The 19,394-nt window shown below is 42.8% G+C and overlaps 2 protein-coding genes across 2 annotated transcripts in view; both read right to left on the minus strand.

The window, feature by feature from the left end:
* LOC139364513 (merozoite surface protein 9-like) overlaps nucleotides 1-19,394 on the minus strand; it is a 324,715-nt gene that overhangs the window by 27,930 nt on the left and 277,391 nt on the right. The window lies entirely within an intron of this gene.
* LOC139364493 (zinc finger protein 180-like) lies at nucleotides 3,909-10,772 on the minus strand. The gene is made up of 3 exons (XM_071101279.1): nucleotides 10,445-10,772; nucleotides 4,691-4,873; nucleotides 3,909-4,441 (listed from the first exon to the last, which is right to left on the minus strand). The coding sequence occupies exons 1-3, from the start codon at nucleotides 10,770-10,772 to the stop codon at nucleotides 3,909-3,911; spliced, it is 1,044 nt and encodes a 347-aa protein (XP_070957380.1).

Consider the following 19,394-nt stretch of genomic DNA (forward strand, 5'->3'; position numbering starts at 1 on the left):
AGATCTCCGTTGCGAACTATGGATCTCTAGGAGGAACTACGGATCTCTAGGAGGAACTACAGATCTCTAGGAGGAACTATGGAACTATAGATCTCCGTGAGGAACTACGGATCTCCAGGAGGAACTACGGATCTCCAGGAGGAACTACGGATCTCCAGGAGGAACTACGGATGGATCTCCAGGAGGAACTACGGATGGATCTCCAGGAGGAACTACGGATGGATCTCCAGGAGGAACTACGGATGGATCTCCAGGAGGAACTACGGATGGATCTCCAGGAGGAACTACGGATGGATCTCTAGGAGGAACTACGGATGGATCTGGATGGATCTCTAGGAGGAACTACGGATGGATCTCCAGGAGGAACTACGGATGGATCTCCAGGAGGAACTACGGATGGATCTCCAGGAGGAACTACGGATGGATCTCCAGGAGGAACTACGGATGGATCTCCAGGAGGAACTACGGATGGATCTCCAGGAGGAACTACGGATGGATCTCCAGGAGGAACTACGGATGGATCTCCAGGAGGAACTACGGATGGATCTCTAGGAGGAACTACGGATGGATCTCTAGGAGGAACTACGGATGGATCTGGATGGATCTCTAGGAGGAACTACGGATGGATCTCTAGGAGGAACTACGGATGGATCTCTAGGAGGAACTACGGATGGATCTCTAGGAGGAACTACGGATGGATCTCTAGGAGGAACTACGGATGGATCTCTAGGAGGAACTACGGATGGATCTCTAGGAGGAACTACGGATGGATCTCTAGGAGGAACTACGGATGGATCTCTAGGAGGAACTACGGATGGATCTCTAGGAGGAACTACGGATCTCTGTGAGGAACTACAGATCTCTGTGAGGAACTACAGATCTCTGTGAGGAACTATGGAACTATAGATCTCTGTGAGGAACTATGGATCTCTAGGAGGAACTATGGATCTCTAGGAGGAACTATAGATCTCTAGGAGGAACTATAGATCTCCGTGAGGAACTATAGATCTCCGTGAGGAACTATAGATCTCCGTGAGGAATTATAGATCTCCGTGAGGAACTATAGATCTGTGAGGAACTATAGATCTGTGAGGAACTATAGAGCTCCGAGCTCTCATATCAGTCACACAACTCTCATATCACAGTCACACAATGCTATTCCCAAACATACCTAATCAGTTAGTTGTTTTTCAACAATATTTTAACCTGGAGGAATATTTTCACATTTCTATCTCATGGTTAGTTTCTAGGATAATGTAACTCATACATTTACATCTTTCAATACTTCTAAAATGGGTTCCAGATTTAAAACAATTACAGGTGCACCATCCTATCTTCTACTATATCATAAATGGTAACTAGTAAACACAGATTCTAGTTTTCATCCAGTTCACACAGATAGCTGACTCACCCTCAGAGCCTCCTGACTGGGCCCTGTTTACACCTCCACACAGAAAAACACACTCAGAGCCTATGAGGCTTTTCTAAAAACTACACATTGCGTGTTTCACTCACCTCTTTCTTTTTTTTAAAACTAGGTTCGAGTTGTGGTATCCACTCAGATCAAAGGTGGGTTCATCTGCTCCGTTCCCGAAGTGTGGTCTCCCTGAGATCCCAAGTTAGAGGGATCTCTCGTGCACCATTTAGCCAGGTCGTCAGGAGCCAGGTCATTTACCCAGGTCGTCAGTCACCAAGTCAAGATTCACGTCCCCATCGCCAAATGTGGTTGTTGATTTCTTTGATATCAAATGAGGTGACCAATGTATCACTCAAGTCAGAGTTATACTTGAACTAAATCTTTATTTGCTTAATAATAAGGGAGCAGGTCAAGACAACGCACACATATAAAGTGAATCAATTGAGTGCTCTACGATAATGATGGCTGGTCGACGAATCACCCCCAGATGATTCGTTGAGAGCCCCGAAACATAAGTACAAAGGTCTTTTATAGCCAAGACACACCCCTTTCAATCTACATGACAAACAAGAGAAGTATAAAATGGGTCACAATATTAAGATTTGCTTCTCAGCAGACAGTATCTGCTGTAAAACGAGTACTATTTGTGTAGAGACCAGGGTCTGACCCTGAGGTCATCTCTCCCTGGTACCATATAGAACAGAAACATTAACTCATGCTCTGGAATGTGGTCTCTTTAGGTTTTATCACCCAAAAGACATTGTAAATCTCCTGTCAGTGTTTCTCCCAGAGGCCCATCCTCAGTAGACACAATAGTTATAAGAACCCTCTATTCTGTTGCATAAAACAACCATTTGATACAATAAAAGTATTATAACACAATGTTTCAGTTTTGCTCTCAGTGTCCACTCAAAGTTGACTAGTAACAACAACTGGGACATAGAAGACACCCACCATGAGACCCACTAAATCTGCACATAAATGGAAAAACAAAAACACCTTCCCCCTTAAGAGAATGCTTACCACCAACAGAAAACCACTTCCATTTCACATTATAATCAACTACAATGCTTCAACTTCACCAATATAAACACTGGCTGTGAAAAATTAAAAACAAGAAAAAAAACCTCCTAAAACTCACTAGCGTCTAGAACTGTTGTCTTCCTAAAAAAACTCACTAGCGTCGGGAACTCTCGTCCCCTTGGAACGAGCCCAAACAAAACTCATCTCCAATACGGAAAAATGTGCAGTCAAAATAAATGGCAACGCACTGGCTAAATGCAAAACACAAAACTTTTTCACTGCCCACCCTTGAGACAAACAGCAACCAAGTTGTCCTTACCACAGAGATGTTTTATTTCAAGGGGAAACTCCTGCAATATCCGTAGTAACTTTCCACCTCACTGCATGACTTCTCTCTCTTTTCAGGGTTCAATAGATAAGGTATGCTGTTGGATCGGGACCCAGTCCCCAATGTCATGCTCTAGTACATTTGGTTTGGCACATATGAGAATTAACCCTGATATTCTTTAAGCAGGGCAACAATGTCAATATAATCGTACCAAAAAATTGTCAGTTGGTTGCATAAATAATTATCATTACTAAATATTTCATGAAATGTAAAAAAATAAATAAAATATTTGGTTGCATAGTCTTATTTTCAACGTCTTTTCAATTACATTTTGCTAGGTGGGATATCCCAATGTCAAAACACAGTTTTAACATGTCCAAATCAATAAATAAATCAATAACCAATGTGCAGAAACAGTTTGGGATAAATTGAAAACCTAAACATAACATGTGCTATATACACAAACGTCCACCACAATAATCATATAACTTTTTTTAAACAAGCACCAGGAACGCCGTTGTTTTGACAAGTACCAATAAATCACTGATATCAATTAGGGGGGAAATCAGGTTGTTCGTGCTGTTGAAACTAACAACTAGAAAAAAACATGGAAAACACACTGGTTAGAGAACAACCTGCAGAAGACAGTCAGCTACATTTTTGAGTAATGCATTTAAATTTAGGGGTCGCTAAACAAAGGAACGCAACACTTATTTGTCATCACTCATCAATATCATGTTGAAATCAATTGTGCCGAGAGGAGGGAGATGAGGTTGTACGTCCTGTTACAACTAACAGCTCAAAAACCACACGGAATCTGGTAATAATGTGTACATCACTGGTTAGAGGACAATTTGTAGAAAACAGCGAGCTACATTTTGAAGTGTTGCATATTGATTCAAGTGGGTCACCAACGTGGTAAGTGTAACACAGCTCTTTTTGTGTTAGTCACTTTTTGTTAAATCACATAAATAGTAACTTTTTCAATTCAGAGCCTGGATTTTTCCCAAGGCTAATATCCATATCACGCTGAAATATATTGTATGGGGCAAACGTTTAGGATTCTACATTGTGAAATTCCTTAAAATACTCCTACTATAATGTTAAAACTTTCTACATTGTGACATTTTTTAATTGATATCACGAAATAACTGCATGTATTTTCTGATGTTTGATCAGAGATCTTTCATCAAAGTATCTCTTGTCACACTGATCACAGCTATAAGGTTTCTCTCCTGTGTGTGTTCTCTGGTGTGATACCAGATGGCCAGATTGAACAAAACTCTTCCCACATTGATCACAGCTATAAGGTTTCTCTCCTGTGTGTATTCTTTGGTGTAGAGTCAGAGTGCTAGATGTAGCAAAACTCTTCCCACATTGATCACAGCTGTAAGGTTTCTCCCCTGTGTGTGTTCTCTGGTGTACTGTCAAAACTCCAGATCCACCAAAACTCTTCCCACATTGACCACAGCTATACGATTTCTCTCCTGTGTGTGTTCTCTGGTGTTGAGTCAGATGGAAAGATTGACCAAAACACTTCCCACATTGAACACAGCTATAAGGTTTCTCTCCTGTGTGTGTTCTCTGGTGTACTATCAGCACTCCAGATCTACCAAAACTCTTCCCACATTGACCACAGCTATACGGTTTCTCTCCTGTGTGTGTTCTCTGGTGTTGAGTCAGATGGAAAGATTGACCAAAACTCTTCCCACATTGAACACAGCTATACGGTTTCTCTCCTGTGTGTGTTCTCTGGTGTTGAGTCAGATGGCAAGATCGACCAAAACTCTTCCCACATTGAACACAGCTGTAAGGTTTCTCTCCTGTGCATGTTCTCTGGTGAGTCAGCTGGCAAGATTGACCAAAACTCTTCCCACATTGAACACAGCTATAACTTTTCTCTCCTGTGTGTGTTCCCTGATGAATGTTAATGCCTGATGAGGTGAATCTCTTCCCACAGTCAGAGCAGCAGTGAGTTCTCTTCCCTGTGGATCTCTGCAGGTGTTTATTGAGGTGTTCTGATCTGGAGAGACTCTTCTCTGCCTCGTCAGCATCATGAGGTTGTTGAGGCTCCCCAGAGGATCCACGATAGTCACTTCTCTCTCCTGTGTGAACAACAAAGTCAGACAGATGATTAAAGGCTCACAACAGCGGTAATCCATTGTAAATGGTGATGCCAACAGCGTAGCCATGATGTTATACAACAATTGATGTCTGAATGTCAAAATTATTTGACAATTGTCTTAAAATGAGCAAGAAGTCATACTTTGTCTTGTTTTCACATTAGTAGTGACATCAATGATTGTAGGGTAGAAATAAGATATTCATGTTGCTGAATCTCTAAGCAGTGTGCCAGACGACTTTTGGTCTCCAATATAGGCACATTTCTGTGTTTGCTAAAATTGCGTCACGAGGGCAATTTGATTGCAGAAACTCCTCCCTGCTAATGAGGAAACCGATAGTTATGGATGTAGTATATCTGGTAATGAGGAAACCGATAGTTATGGATGTACTATATCTGCCTGGAGCAAAAATGGTGAGCAAAGATTTGTTTTTCACAATGTATTCTGAATGTGAATGGGGGAAAACTCAGGGAAGTAACCTCCATGTCCAGGTTGCTTATGAGTACATTTCACACTACTTTGGATTATAATTGTAAGGCTCGTTTGAATGTCCTGCTTAATATAATGTTTCCTACAGTATTATGAATTATGTGTAATTATTGAAGAACCGCGTTAATGACAGTATCCATTTGGGTGTTGTCAATAAAGTTAAGATTACATTTTTTATTTCACCTTTATTTAACCAGGTAGGCTAGTCGAGAACAAGTTCCCATTTACAACTGTGACCTGGCCAAGATAAAGCAAAGCAGTGTGACAAAAAACAAGAGTTACACGTGGGATAAACAAACATACAGTCACAATAGAAAAATCTATATACAGTGTGTGCAAATGGAGTAAGGAGGAAATGCAATAAATAGGCCATAGTAGCGAAGTAATTACAATTTAGTAAATTAACACTGGAGTGATAGATGTGCAGATGATGATGTGCAAGTAGAAATACTGGTGTGACAAGAGCAAAAAAAGAAAAACATGGGGATGAGGTAGGCAGCTGGATGGGCTATTTACAGATGGGCTGTGTTCAGCTGCAGCGATCAGTAAACTGCTCAGATAGCTGATGCTTAAAGTTAGTGAGGGAGATATAGGTCTCCAACTTCAGCGATTTTTGCAATTCGTTCCAGTCATTGGTAGCTGAGAACTGGAAGGAAAGGCGGCCCAAGTAGGTGTTGGCTTTGGGGATGACCAGTGAGATATACAGTCTAACCAGACACATTAGAATATGTGGACAACAACAAATACCTAAGTCAGAATCGTCCAGGGTAGTGATGCTAGTCAGACGGCAGATCATTTTAGAAAGAGAGGGTCCAGATTGTCTAGCCCAGCTGATCTGTACGGGTCCAGGTTTTGCAACTCTTTCAGAACATCAGATATCTGGATTTGGGTGAAGGTGGGTAGGCTTGGGCAAGTAGCTGCGGGGGGTGGGGAGCTGTTGGTCAGGGTTGGGGTAGCCAGGAGGAAAGCATGGCCAGCCATAGAGAAATGCTAACTGAAATTCTCGATTATCGTGGAGTTATCGGTGGTGACAGTGTTTCCTAGCCTCAGTGCAGTGGGCAGCTGGGAGGAGGTGCTCTTATTCTCCATGGACTATACATTGTCCCAAAACTGTTTGGAGTTAGAGCTACAGAATGCAAATTTCTGTTTGAAAAAGCTAGCCTTTGCTTTCCTAACTGACTGTGTGTATTGGTTCCTGACTTCTCTGAAAAGTTGCATATCGCGGGGACTATTCGATGCTAGTGCAGTACGCCACGGGATGTTTTTGTGCTGGTCGAGGGCAATCAGGTCTAGAGTGAACCAAGGGCTATATCTGTTCTTAGTTACACATTTTTTGAAAGGGGCATGCTTATTTAAGGTGGCGAGGAAATTACTTTTAAACAACAACCAGGCATCCTCTTCTGACGGGATGAGGTCAATATCCTTCCAGGATACCCGGGCCAGGTCGATTAGAAAGGCCTGCTTGCAGAATTGTTTTAGGGAGCGTTTGACAGTGATGAGGGGTGGTCGTTTGACCGCGGACCCATAACGGATGCAGGCAATGAGGCAGTGATCGCTGAGATCCTGATTGAAAACAGCAGAGGTGTATTTGGAGGGCAAGTTGGTCAGGATAATATCTATGAGGGTGCCCATGTTTACAGATTTAGGGTTGTACCTGGTGGGTTCCTTGATAACTTGTATGAGATTGAGGGCATCTAGCTTGGATTGTAGGACGGCCGGGGTGTTAAGAATATCCCAGTTTAGGTCACCTAACAGAACAAACTCTGAAGATAGATGCGGGGCAATCAATTCACATATGGTGTGCAAGGCACAGCTGGGAGCTGAGGGGGGTCTGTAACAGGCGGCAACAGTGAGAGACTTATTTCTGGAGAGATTCATTTTTTAAATTAGAAGCTCGAACTGTTTTGGCTTAGACCTGGAAAGTATGATAGAACTTTGCTGGCCATCTCTGCAGTAGATTGCAAATTCTCTAATTTTGACAGAAAATGTTGTAGTTGGGGATGGACATGTCCGAATTTTTGGTGGCCTTCCAAAGCCAGGATTCATACATGGCAAGGACATTAAGGTTGGCAGAGTGTGCTAAAGCAGTGAGTAAAACAAACTTAGGGAGGAGGCTTCTGATGTTAACATGCATGAAACCAAGCTTCTACGGTTACAGAAGTCAACAATTGAGAGTACCTGGGAACACACAGGGCCTGGGTTAACCTCTACATCCCCAGAGGAACAGAGGAGTAGGATGAGGGAATGGCTAAAGGCTATCAGAACTGGTTGTAGTGCATTGTGAACAGAGAATAAAAGGAGCAGATTTCTGGGCGTGGTAGGATAGATTCATGGCATAATGTACAGTATGGTAGGGTGCGGGTACAGTGAAGGTAAACCTAGGCATTGATTTATGATAAGATTGGTTGCATCTCTGGAGGCACCAGTTATGCTAGGTGAGGTCAGCTCATGTGTGGGAGGTGGGACAAAAGAGTTCTCTGAGGCATGTTGAGTGGGACAAGGGGCTCCGCAGTAAAATAAAACAATGATAACTACCCTAAACAACAGTATACAGGGGATATTGACATTAGAGAGACATAAAGCAATCACAGGTGTTGATTGGGAGAGCTAGCTAAAACAACAGGTAAGACAACAACAACAGGTAAAATGGTGATGAATGGGCAGATTATCTGGTGTAATGGTCCAGAGCTTACGGCAGGAATACGGTGATGTAGTGGAGAAAAACAGTCCGATATGCTCAGGGTTGATATTGCGCTGTGCAGACTGGCAGGTATTATCCAAGCTAAAAGCGGCTGGTGTCTGAGCTAAAAAGTTCAAGACCGCTAGCAGTGGCTAACAATGACTAAATAGCTAGTAGCTAATTAGCTGGTTAGCTTCTGATGGCTAGCTGCTGATGGCGGTTCTAACTATAAGATCTAAAAAATAGCAGATCCATATCACATTGGGTGAGGCGAGTTGCCGGAAGCATATTTCATTTAAAAATGGAAAAAGAGAGAAATATATTGCAATATATATAAAAAAGACGAAAAAAAACATAACATTTACAACAAACACGTCTTACTGCTACGCCATCTTGGATTACAAGATGACTCTCAGTTAAAAACCATTGGATTTAGCAAACTCTGAAATTATTTAGTATACCTGTGCCCATGAAAACTGTTTTCCCAGTGTAATATAAGGAGCGAGTGCATTTCAGAATAGGAGAAAAACTCTCAGCAAGATCCCGTATTTAAGTTCATCATATGGTAAGCGTAACGTTATGACTATAACTACTGTTTCCCGAAGTAGGGAAACTAGGTACAACATACTATTAAATTCACGCCTCACTGGAAGCCCCGCTTCCAGCGAGGAGTGATGAGCAGGTAATGAGCGTGAGGCTCGGGTTTATTCCTTAAATTTAATACCGCTCTTCACCGACACAGGAAGGAGTGGGGCCAAACAGGTGTTGTACCTTGTTTCCCTCCTTCAGGGAACAGTAATTATAGTGTTAGGCTCTAATTTTTCAGAGTAAATAACTCACGGACACTAGAGAAGCTTAACCAAGTTTAATTCTTCCCAAAGGGTCTTTACAGCTGTAATTCAAACAAAAACATGTTCTCACCATCACAAGTATATATACCCCACTTTGGACACTCCTCCTTCTCTCTAATCCTTACATCTCCTGGTTCCACAGGAAGAGGGTGACAGGATACTAAACCCTTATTACTCCCTTCAGGGGATCTGACCTGACCTCAATCATTCCTTCGCCTAATCCACAGATGTCCATCCGCTTCCCCTACAGCAATCCTGTGATCTCCTCCCATCCACCCAGCACATTCCACAGCCACTCTGTCTTTCTTCAGATCTCACTCCTTTATATACTCTGCGTCTGATCTATCATGTCGCTAATATCTCAATGTTCAAAGTTTAGCCCGAATCCAACAATAGTCAAGTTACACTCCCTTTCAGTCGGTCAACTTTGGTAAAACAGGTGTCTTTTATACAGGTAACGAGTTCAAACAGGTGCAGTTAATACAGGTAATGAGTGGAGAACAGGAGGACTTCTTAAAGAAAAACTAAACAGGTCTGTGAGAGCCGGAATTCCTACTGGTTGGTAGGTGATCAAATACTTATGTCATGCAATAAAATGCAAATTAATTACTTAAAAATCATACAATGTGAATTTCTGGATTTTTGTTTTAGATTACGTCTCTCACAGTTGAAGTGTACCTATGATAGAAATTACAGACCTCTACATGCTTTGTAAGTAGGAAAACCTGCTAAATCAGCAGTGTATCAAATACTTGTTCTCCCCACTGTACATATTGTTGATTTTATTAAAACACATGGGGAGATTGGTAAAAAAAAAGATGTCTCTTGGGTGACCAAGATTTATTTTAGTTGGGGACAGCACATGATTTTGCAATGATTTTGGGGCTCACGAGTGGCGCAGATTCATGGATGAATCTAGGCATGTTTCGCCATGAGCTGAAACCAAACCTGGGTCCAGCGACTGTTACGCCAAGATGTCTTAACTTCTTGACGAGGTCGCTAGGTTTTGGGTTACGGTTGCTTCAATAGCTTTCTCTATGAATTTGAGAGTGGTTACATTTCTCCTTCTCTCAGCTGTTTACCAAACCAAGTCTCAGGGCTGACATTTTGTTTATGTAAAAAAAAAAAACACAATCAACCAACCAACCAATCTGCAGTTCAAACAGTTTTGGGAAAAGATGATGGGGCTGGAGAAATGTAACTACTCTCAAATTCATAGACAGACCTATGGATGCAAGGACTAACCATCCACGATATCAACATTATAGTTTTAACCATGTTGAGGATATACAGTGTTGTTTAGAAACAATGTAAACCATTGGAGTAAAAAAAGCTTATTTGTGGTCCTGATGGGGTATAACAGTTGAACTAAGCTCATGAGGCATGTGTTATATTCTTCAAGAATCAATGGCTATAAATTCATAATTTAAAAGTCTAAATATTGATGTAGCTATTGCATATTTCCCCTTTAACACCACACATCAGTTCCAACAACTGCAGAGTTTGTGCCTCTGTATTTAAGACAGTACTTACTAGTGTTAATCAGGGTCCATTCATTGGATGCCTTAAGATACGTTTGGGAAACCGGGCCCAGATATCCAGCCTCACTAAAACCCCCCCTTTGCTCTTCTTTTACTGTAACATCCTCCTCCTCTTTCACTCTGAACGCGTCTTCCTCTTCTTTCACAGTAACGTCTTTCTCTTCTTTCACTGTAACATCCTCATCCTCTACTTGTTTTTGTATTGTGACATCCTCCTCTTCCTCCTCCTCTTTCACGACAACGTTCAGCCACAGACCCTCTTTCTCCGTCCAGCAGACCACCTCTTCTTTATCAGGAGGAGAGTAGCTTAGTGAACTCATGGTCTGGAATGCTAGCTAGCTAGGCTAATGCTAACCTAACCAGCCTGCTAGCTGACTAATAACAACAACACCGTAAATATGAAATTAAATCGGATAACTAACTAGACGACAGAAGTGGGTTTAAAACACAGTGGCTAATATCCACTAAAGCGTCTAAAGAGCTTTATTGGTTCGTCTATTTTGTCTAACAAGCTACCGAGGTGTCTGACTAACTGTTGCTGCTGTTGAATGAAGCGTTCCGTCCACTAGATTATACGTCACACCAGCATCATTGCCTTAAAGTCGCAGACCGCCCTCTGCTGCCTGGAGTGGGTAACGCAGTTGAGTAAAATGTAAATTACATTTTCAGACAAAAAGTTAAAGGGTAAAAATAAGAGACGTCGCCATGCCTTTAATGTTCATTACCCCCCCCTAAATAAATAAATATCAGTCAATATTTTTTTTCTGTGATTAATTTTTTTCGTCAAACGTTTCGTCGCATCTTAAACTTCTTCAGACCTGCACTGGGACCGGGGGAGGCTGCTGCTGCACGAGTGACTGTTAGACTTTCTTCAGAAAAGATGGCGGACAGAAATAAAAGGAGAGAGGGGTACCGCTACACTGAACTGGATCTAAGATGGCGGACTGAAATACAAGGAGAGAGTGGTACCGCTACACAGAACGGAACAGGAGCTAAGATGGCGGACTGAAATACAAGGAGAGAGGGGTACCGCTACACAGAACTGAACTGGATCTAAGATGGCGGACTGAAATACTAGGAGAGAGGGGTACCCCTACACAGACCTGAACTGGATCTAAGATGGCGGACTGATATACAAGGAGAGAGGGGTACCGCCACACAGAACCGAACTGGATCTAAGATGGCGGACTGAAATACTAGGAGAGAGGGGTACTGCTACACAGAACTGAACTGGATCTAAGATGGCGGACTGAAATACTAGGAGAGAGGGGTACCCCTACACAGACCTGAACTGGATCTAAGATGGCAGACTGAAATACAAGGAGAGAGGGGTACCGCTACACAGAACGGAACTGGATCTAAGATGGCGGACTGAAATACTAGGAGAGAGGGGTACCCCTACACAGACCTGAACTGGCTCAAAGATGGCGGACAGAAATACTAGGAGAGAGGGGTACTCTTACACAGACCTGAACTGGATCAAAGATGGCGGACTGAAATACTAGGAGAGAGGGGTACCCCCACACAGACCTGAACTGGATCAAAGATGGCGGACTGAAATACTAGGATGGAAGCAAATGCAAGGGATTATAACGTTATAAAAAAAATCATGCAAAAACATGTACAGTTGACAGGAATGTTAGTTAATGTAGAGACAAACGATTATGCTTTTTTTTAATCATAAAGATAATTTAAGAAAATCTTGATTTAGCTGGCTAGCTTTATGGGTGTTGTGACATGAGTATGAAATTGTCATTCTGGTTGTTTTAGGGACTCCTGAAACAACCAGCAAACCAGGCTGTACTGGTTTGGATACTGTATGGATGTGTAGCGAGCTATCTAGCCGATCTGTGTAATGGACCCGAACGTTTGGTATACATATTAGTTCAGAACCTAGCTATGAACCTCAGCTATCATAGCCAGTTGTATCAACTTCAAAACAGCCTGAATGACATTAATGAAGCCTATGGATTGAGTAGAATATAATATCATGTTGTGCCAAGGATGCAAGTCATATATACAGTGCCTTGCGAAAGTATTCGGCCCCCTTGAACTTTGCGACCTTTTGCCACATTTCAGGCTTCAAACATAAAGATATAAAACTGTATTTTTTTGTGAAGAATCAACAACAAGTGGGACACAATCATGAAGTGGAACGACATTTATTGGATATTTCAAACTTTTTTAACAAATCAAAAACTGAAAAATTGGGCGTGCAAAATTAAGTTACGCAGGACACAGGTAGCCTTCACACGCCTGAATTCCTCCAGGAGGCAGTCCCAGATGACCCTAGTCACCCATCCTTGCAGTGCCCTACACTGTAACTGTAGGAAATCGTTTTGAAGGAATCTCCAGTTACAAGGTATCTAGGAATATGGAAGACAATGTAATTATTAGACTGTTACATCACCAGGTCATTGTGGATTACTAAAGTATAATATCCCTGATAACAAATCATGATAACATTGGATTGATAGATGCATGGGCACACATATGTGCATGTGTAACATGTGACAATTACAGGATCATATCAAGGATAGCATCGCAAATTAATACATAAATACCACCTGAAGCTTGATGATGAGTTGATAATTTGAATCAGCTGTGCAGTGCTGAGGCAAAAACTACAATGTGAACTTATATTGGACGTCAGGCATTGTCTTATTGTCAACATCTTTTCAATTACATTTTGCTAGGCGGGATAGCCCAATGTCAAAACACAGTTTTAACGTCTTCAAATCAATAACCAATATGCAGAAACAGTTTGTGATATACTGAAAACCTAAACAGAAAATGTGCTATGTACACAAACATCTGCCACAATAGTAATCATATAAACTGCACAAGCACCAAATCACTGATATCAATTGGGGGCGAATCAGGTTGTACATGCTGTTGAAACTAACACAACTAAAAAAACACATGGAAATGGGAGATATCTTTTACCTCACTGGTTAGAGGACAACCTGCAGAAGACAGTCAGCTTCATTTTGGAGTGATGCATTTAAATGTAAGGGTCACTAAACAAAGGAACGCAACACTTATTTGTCATCACTCATCGATATCACGTTGAAATCAATTGTGCAAAAGGAGGGAGATGAGGTTGCACGTCCTGTTAAAACTAATAGCTCAAAAACCACACAGAATCTGGGAATAATGTGTACATCACTGGTTAGAGGACAATTTGTAGAAAACAACTAGCTACATTTTGATGGGTTTCATTTTGATTCAACTGGGTCACCAACGTGGTAAATGTAACAACTATTTTTTAGTTAGTCACTTTTTGTTAAATATCAGCGTATCACATTGATCACAGCTATGAGGTTTCTCTCCTGTGTGTTCTATGGTGTAATGTTCGATAAATTGATGTAGAGAAACTCTTCCCACACTGAGTACAGCTATAAGGTTTCTCTCCTGTGTGCTTCTCTGGTGTATAGTTAGACTGCTAGATGTAGAAAAATTCTTCCCACAGTGATCATAGTCTAAAAATGTATCTCATGTGTGAATTCTTTGATATATTTTAAGGTCTGATGAAGAGTTGAATATCTTCCCACAGAGCAGCAGTGAGATTTCCCTCCAGTGTGTATTCTCATGTGTTCTTTTAGTGAATTTGGTATTGAGAAATATAACCCACAATCACTAGTCTACTTCCTCTCTAACCACTAGTCTACTTCCTCTCTAACCACTAGTCTACCTCCTCTAACCACTATTCTACCTCCTCTAACCACTAGTCTACCTCCTCTAACCACTAGTCTACCTCCTCTAACCACTAGTCTACCTCCTCTAACCACTAGTCTACCTCCTCTAACCACTAGTCTACCTCCTCTAACCACTAGTCTCTAACCATTAGTCTACCTCCTCTAACCACTAGTCTTCCTCCTTTAACCACTAGTCTACCTCCTCTACCCACTAGTCTACCTCCTCTAACCACTAGTCTACCTCCTCTAACCACTAGTCTACCTCCTCTAACCACTAGTCTACCTCCTCTAACCACTAGTCTACCTCCCCTAATCACTAGGCTACCTCCTCTAATCACTAGGCTACCTCCCCTAATCACTAGGCTACTTCCCCTAACCACTAGGCTACCTCCTCTAACTACTAGGCTACCTCCTCTAATCACTAGGCTACCTCCTCTAATCACTAGGCTACCTCCTCTAATCACTAGGCTACCTCCTCTAATCACTAGGCTACTTCCCCTAACCACTAGGCTACCTCCTCTAACCACTAGTCTTCCTCCTTTAACCACTAGTCTACCTCCTCTACCCACTAGTCTACCTCCTCTAACCACTAGTCTACCTCCTCTAACCACTAGTCTACCTCCTCTAACCACTAGTCTACCTCCTCTAACCACTAGTCTACCTCCCCTAATCACTAGGCTACCTCCTCTAACTACTAGGCTACCTCCTCTAATCACTAGGCTACCTCCTCTAATCACTAGGCTACCTCCTCTAATCACTAGGCTACCTCCTCTAATCACTAGGCTACCTCCCCTAATCACTAGGCTACTTCCCCTAACCACTAGGCTACCTCCTCTAACCACTAGTCTACCTCCTCTAACCACTAGTCTACCTCCTCTAACCACTAGTCTACCTCCTCTAACCACTAGTCTACCTCCTCTACCCACTAGTCTACCTCCTCTAACCACTAGTCTACCTCCTCTAACCACTAGTCTACCTCCTCTAACCACTAGTCTACCTCCCCTAATCACTAGGCTACCTCCTCTAACCACTAGTCTGCCTCCTCTAACCACTAGTCTACCTCCTCTAACCACTAGTCTACCTCCTCTAACCACTAGTCTACCTCCTCTAACCACTAGTCTACCTCCTCTAACCACTAGTCTCTAACCATTAGTCTACCTCCTCTAACCACTAGTCTTCCTCCTTTAACCACTAGTCTACCTCCTCTACCCACTAGTCTACCTCCTCTAACCACTAGTCTACCTCCTCTAATCACTAGTCTACCTCCTCTAACCACTAGTCTACCTCCTCTAACCACTAGTCTACCTCCCCTAATCACTAGGATACCTCCTCTAACCACTAGGCTACCTCCTTTAATCACTAGGCTACCTCCTCTAATCACTAGGCTACCTCCTCTAATCACTAGGCTACCTCCCCTAATCACTAGGCTACTTCCCCTAACCACTAGGCTACCTCCTCTAACCACTAGGCTACCTCCTCTAACCACTAGTCTACCTCCTCTAACCACTAGTCTACCTCCTCTTACCACTAGTCTACCTCCTCTAACCACTAGTCTACCTCCTCTAACCACTAGTCTACCTCCTCTAACCACTAGTCTACCTCCTCAATCCACTAGTCTACCTCCTCTAACCACTAGTCACTAACCATTAGTCTACCTCCTCTAACCACTAGTCTGCCTCCTCTAACCACTAGTGAACCTCCTCTAACCACTAGTCTACCTCCTCTAACCACTAGTCACTAACCACTAGTCTACCTCCTCTAACCACTAGTCTACCTCCTCTAACCACTAGTCTACCTCCTCAATCCACTAGTCTACCTCCTCTAACCACTAGTCACTAACCATTAGTCTACCTCCTCTAACCACTAGTCTGCCTCCTCTAACCACTAGTCTACCTCCTCTAACCACTAGTCTACCTCCTCTAACCACTAGTCTACCTCCTCTAACCACTAGTCTACCTCCTCTAACCACTAGTCTACCTCCTCTAACCACTAGTCTACCTCCTCTAACCACTAGTCACTAACCACTAGTCTACCTCCTCTAACCACTAGTCTACCTCCTCTAACCACTAGTCTACCTCCTCTAACCACTAGGCTACCTCCTCTAACCACTAGTCTACCTCCTCTAACCACTAGTCTACCTCCTCTAACCACTAGTCTACCTCCTCTAACCACTAGGCTACCTCCTCTAACCACTAGGCTACCTCCTCTAACCACTAGGCTACCTCCTCTAACCACTAGTCTACCTCCTCTAACCACTAGTCACTAACCATTAGTCTACCTCCTCTAACCACTAGTCTACCTCCTCTAACCACTAGTCTACCTCCTCTAACCACTAGTCTACCTCCTCTAACCACTAGTCTACCTCCTCTAACCACTAGTCTACCTCCTCTAACCACTAGTCTACCTCCTCTAACCACTAGGCTACCTACTCTAACCACTAGGCTACCTCCTCTAACCACGAGTCTACCTCCTCTCTAACCACGAGTCTACCTCCTCTCTAACCACGAGTCTACCTCCTCTCTAACCACGAGTCTACCTCCTCGCTAACCACGAGTCTACCTCCTCGCTAACCACGAGTCTACCTCCTCGCTAACCACGAGTCTACCTCCTCTCTAACCACGAGTCTACCTCCTCTCTAACCACGAGTCTACCTCCTCTCTAACCACGAGTCTACCTCCTCTCTAACCACGAGTCTACCTCCTCTCTAACCACGAGTCTACCTCCTCTCTGTAATATTTGTGTTGTGGAGAAATGACCAGGCAGGAGACGGGAGTACAGTTAGTTTTCGTTTAGTCAAAACCCCTCGTGCTCTACAGTTCGCGGCACCCCAGTGCGCATGTGCATTTCCTATTAGGTGTAGTAACGTAACACTGCCGTAATGCATTACTGCTTAGTAACAGCACAGTAACTAATATAAACCGATGTAGATCCCAGATACTACACTCTCTAACCACGAGTCTACCTCCTCTCTAACCACGAGTCTACCTCCTCTCTAACCACGAGTCTACCTCCTCTCTAACCACGAGTCTACCTCCTCTCTAACCACGAGTCTACCTCCTCTCTGTAATATTTGTGTTGTGGAGAAATGACCAGGCAGGAGACGGGAGTACAGTTAGTTTTCGTTTAGTCAAAACCCCTCGTGCTCTACAGTTCGCGGCACCCCAGTGCGCATGTGCATTTCCTATTAGGTGTAGTAACGTAACACTGCCGTAATGCATTACTGCTTAGTAACAGCACAGTAACTAATATAAACCGATGTAGATCCCAGATACTACACTCTCTAACCACGAGTCTACCTCCTCTCTAACCACGAGTCTACCTCCTCTCTAACCACGAGTCTACCTCCTCTCTAACCACGAGTCTACCTCCCCTCTAACCACTAGTCTACCTCCTCTCCTCCTCCATTTTATTGGTCACATACACATGTTTAGCTGATGTTATTGCGGGTGTTGTGAAATGCTTGTGTTTCTAGTTCCGACGGTGCAGTAATATCTAACAAGTAATATCAAACAATTTCACAACATATACCTAATACACACAAGCCTTTGAATCTAGGTTTCTCTGTAGAAATGATCCATTCCGCCAGAGGGTGTTGGGTCTCCTGTATCAGTGGTTTTGACAAGATAGACTCCTGCAGATACACAGTATAGTGCCTCTCGTGTACTCTCCTAAGATTGGACTTTTCTATACCAAGTATCACATAACTGTGTTCCTGCCAAGGCAGCAACAACTTGTCCTGGGGATTATTATGGATCTCCATTAGTTCCTCCCAAGGCAGCAGCTATTCTTCCTGGTGTTTATTTTGGATCCCCATTAGTTCTTGCCAAGGCAGCAGCTACTCTTCCTGGGGTTTATTATGGATCCCCATCAGTTCCTGCCAAGTAAGAAGTAAGGTCAGGGAGCGTGCAAGTCTGCCTGAACCGCCCCTTTCGAGCAAAAGGTATAAATGATGGGTTATGAATTAACAGGTATAAATGATGGGCTATGAATTAACAGGTATAAATGATGGGTTGTGAATTAACAGGTATAAATTATGGGTTATGAATTAAGAGATAAAAATGATGGGTTATGAATTAACAGGTATAAATGATGGGTTATGACTAACAGGTATAAATGATGGGTTATGAATTAGCAGGTATAAATGATGGGTTATGAACAAACAGGTATAAATGATGGGTTATGAATTAACAGGAATAAATGATGGGTTATGAATTAACAGGTAGAAATGATGGGTTATGAATTAACAGGTATAAATGATGGGTTATGAATTAACAGGTATAAATGATGGGTTATGAATTAACAGGTATAAATGATGGGTTATGAATGAACACATCCCCTCCAGGCATTTCAATAGATTCAGGATTTCTTATAGTGAGCATAACATCACAAAACATGACATCTAAGTAGCTGAATATTATTTTGGACTAACAGTCTAACAGTCTAAAGGACACAACTCATGTTATTCTGGTTAAACAGTGAGAGTTGATTAAGGAGTGGGGATTTTTTGACAATTAGGAAATAATATGTCATGTTTCACTCGTACCTCAGCCAGCATTGTGAACGGTTAGGAAATAATATGTCATGTTTTACTCGTACCTCAGCCAGCATTGTGAATGGTGTCTGAGGCGGTGACATACTAGCCCATGGCAGTAAATATAATACTTAGGTGTTTTTAGTCATGCATGAAAGGTCTGTGGTGCTTCTGTGGTTATAAATTACTGACCTTGGAATACATTTCTGGCCATGCTGGCAGGGTCTGAATCAAACCCAATGTCCACCTGGTACACTGACAGGGTCTGAATCAAACCCAATGTCCACCTGGTACGCTGGCAGGGTCTGAATCAAACCCAATGTCCACCTGGTACACTGGCAGGGTCTGAATCAAACCCAATGTCCACCTGGTACACTGGCAGGGTCTGAATCAAACCCAATGTCCACCTGGTACACTGGCAGGATCTGAATCAAATCCAATGACCATCTGGTACACTGACAGGGTCTGGATCAAACCCAATGACCACCTGGCACACTGACAGGGTCTGAATCAAACCCAATGTCCACCTGGTATACTGACAGGGTCTGGATCAAACCCAATGACCACCTGGCACGCTGACAGGGTCCGGATCAAACCCAATGACCACCTGGCACACTGACAGGGTCTGAATCAAACCCAATGACCACCTGGCACACTGACAGAGTCTGAATCCTACCCAATGTTAAGAGGAGGTAAGATTGGTCATTATGGTC

Source organism: Oncorhynchus clarkii, chromosome 13 (genome assembly GCF_045791955.1).
Source record: "Oncorhynchus clarkii lewisi isolate Uvic-CL-2024 chromosome 13, UVic_Ocla_1.0, whole genome shotgun sequence".
In the NCBI taxonomy this organism is placed as follows: domain Eukaryota; kingdom Metazoa; phylum Chordata; class Actinopteri; order Salmoniformes; family Salmonidae; genus Oncorhynchus; species Oncorhynchus clarkii.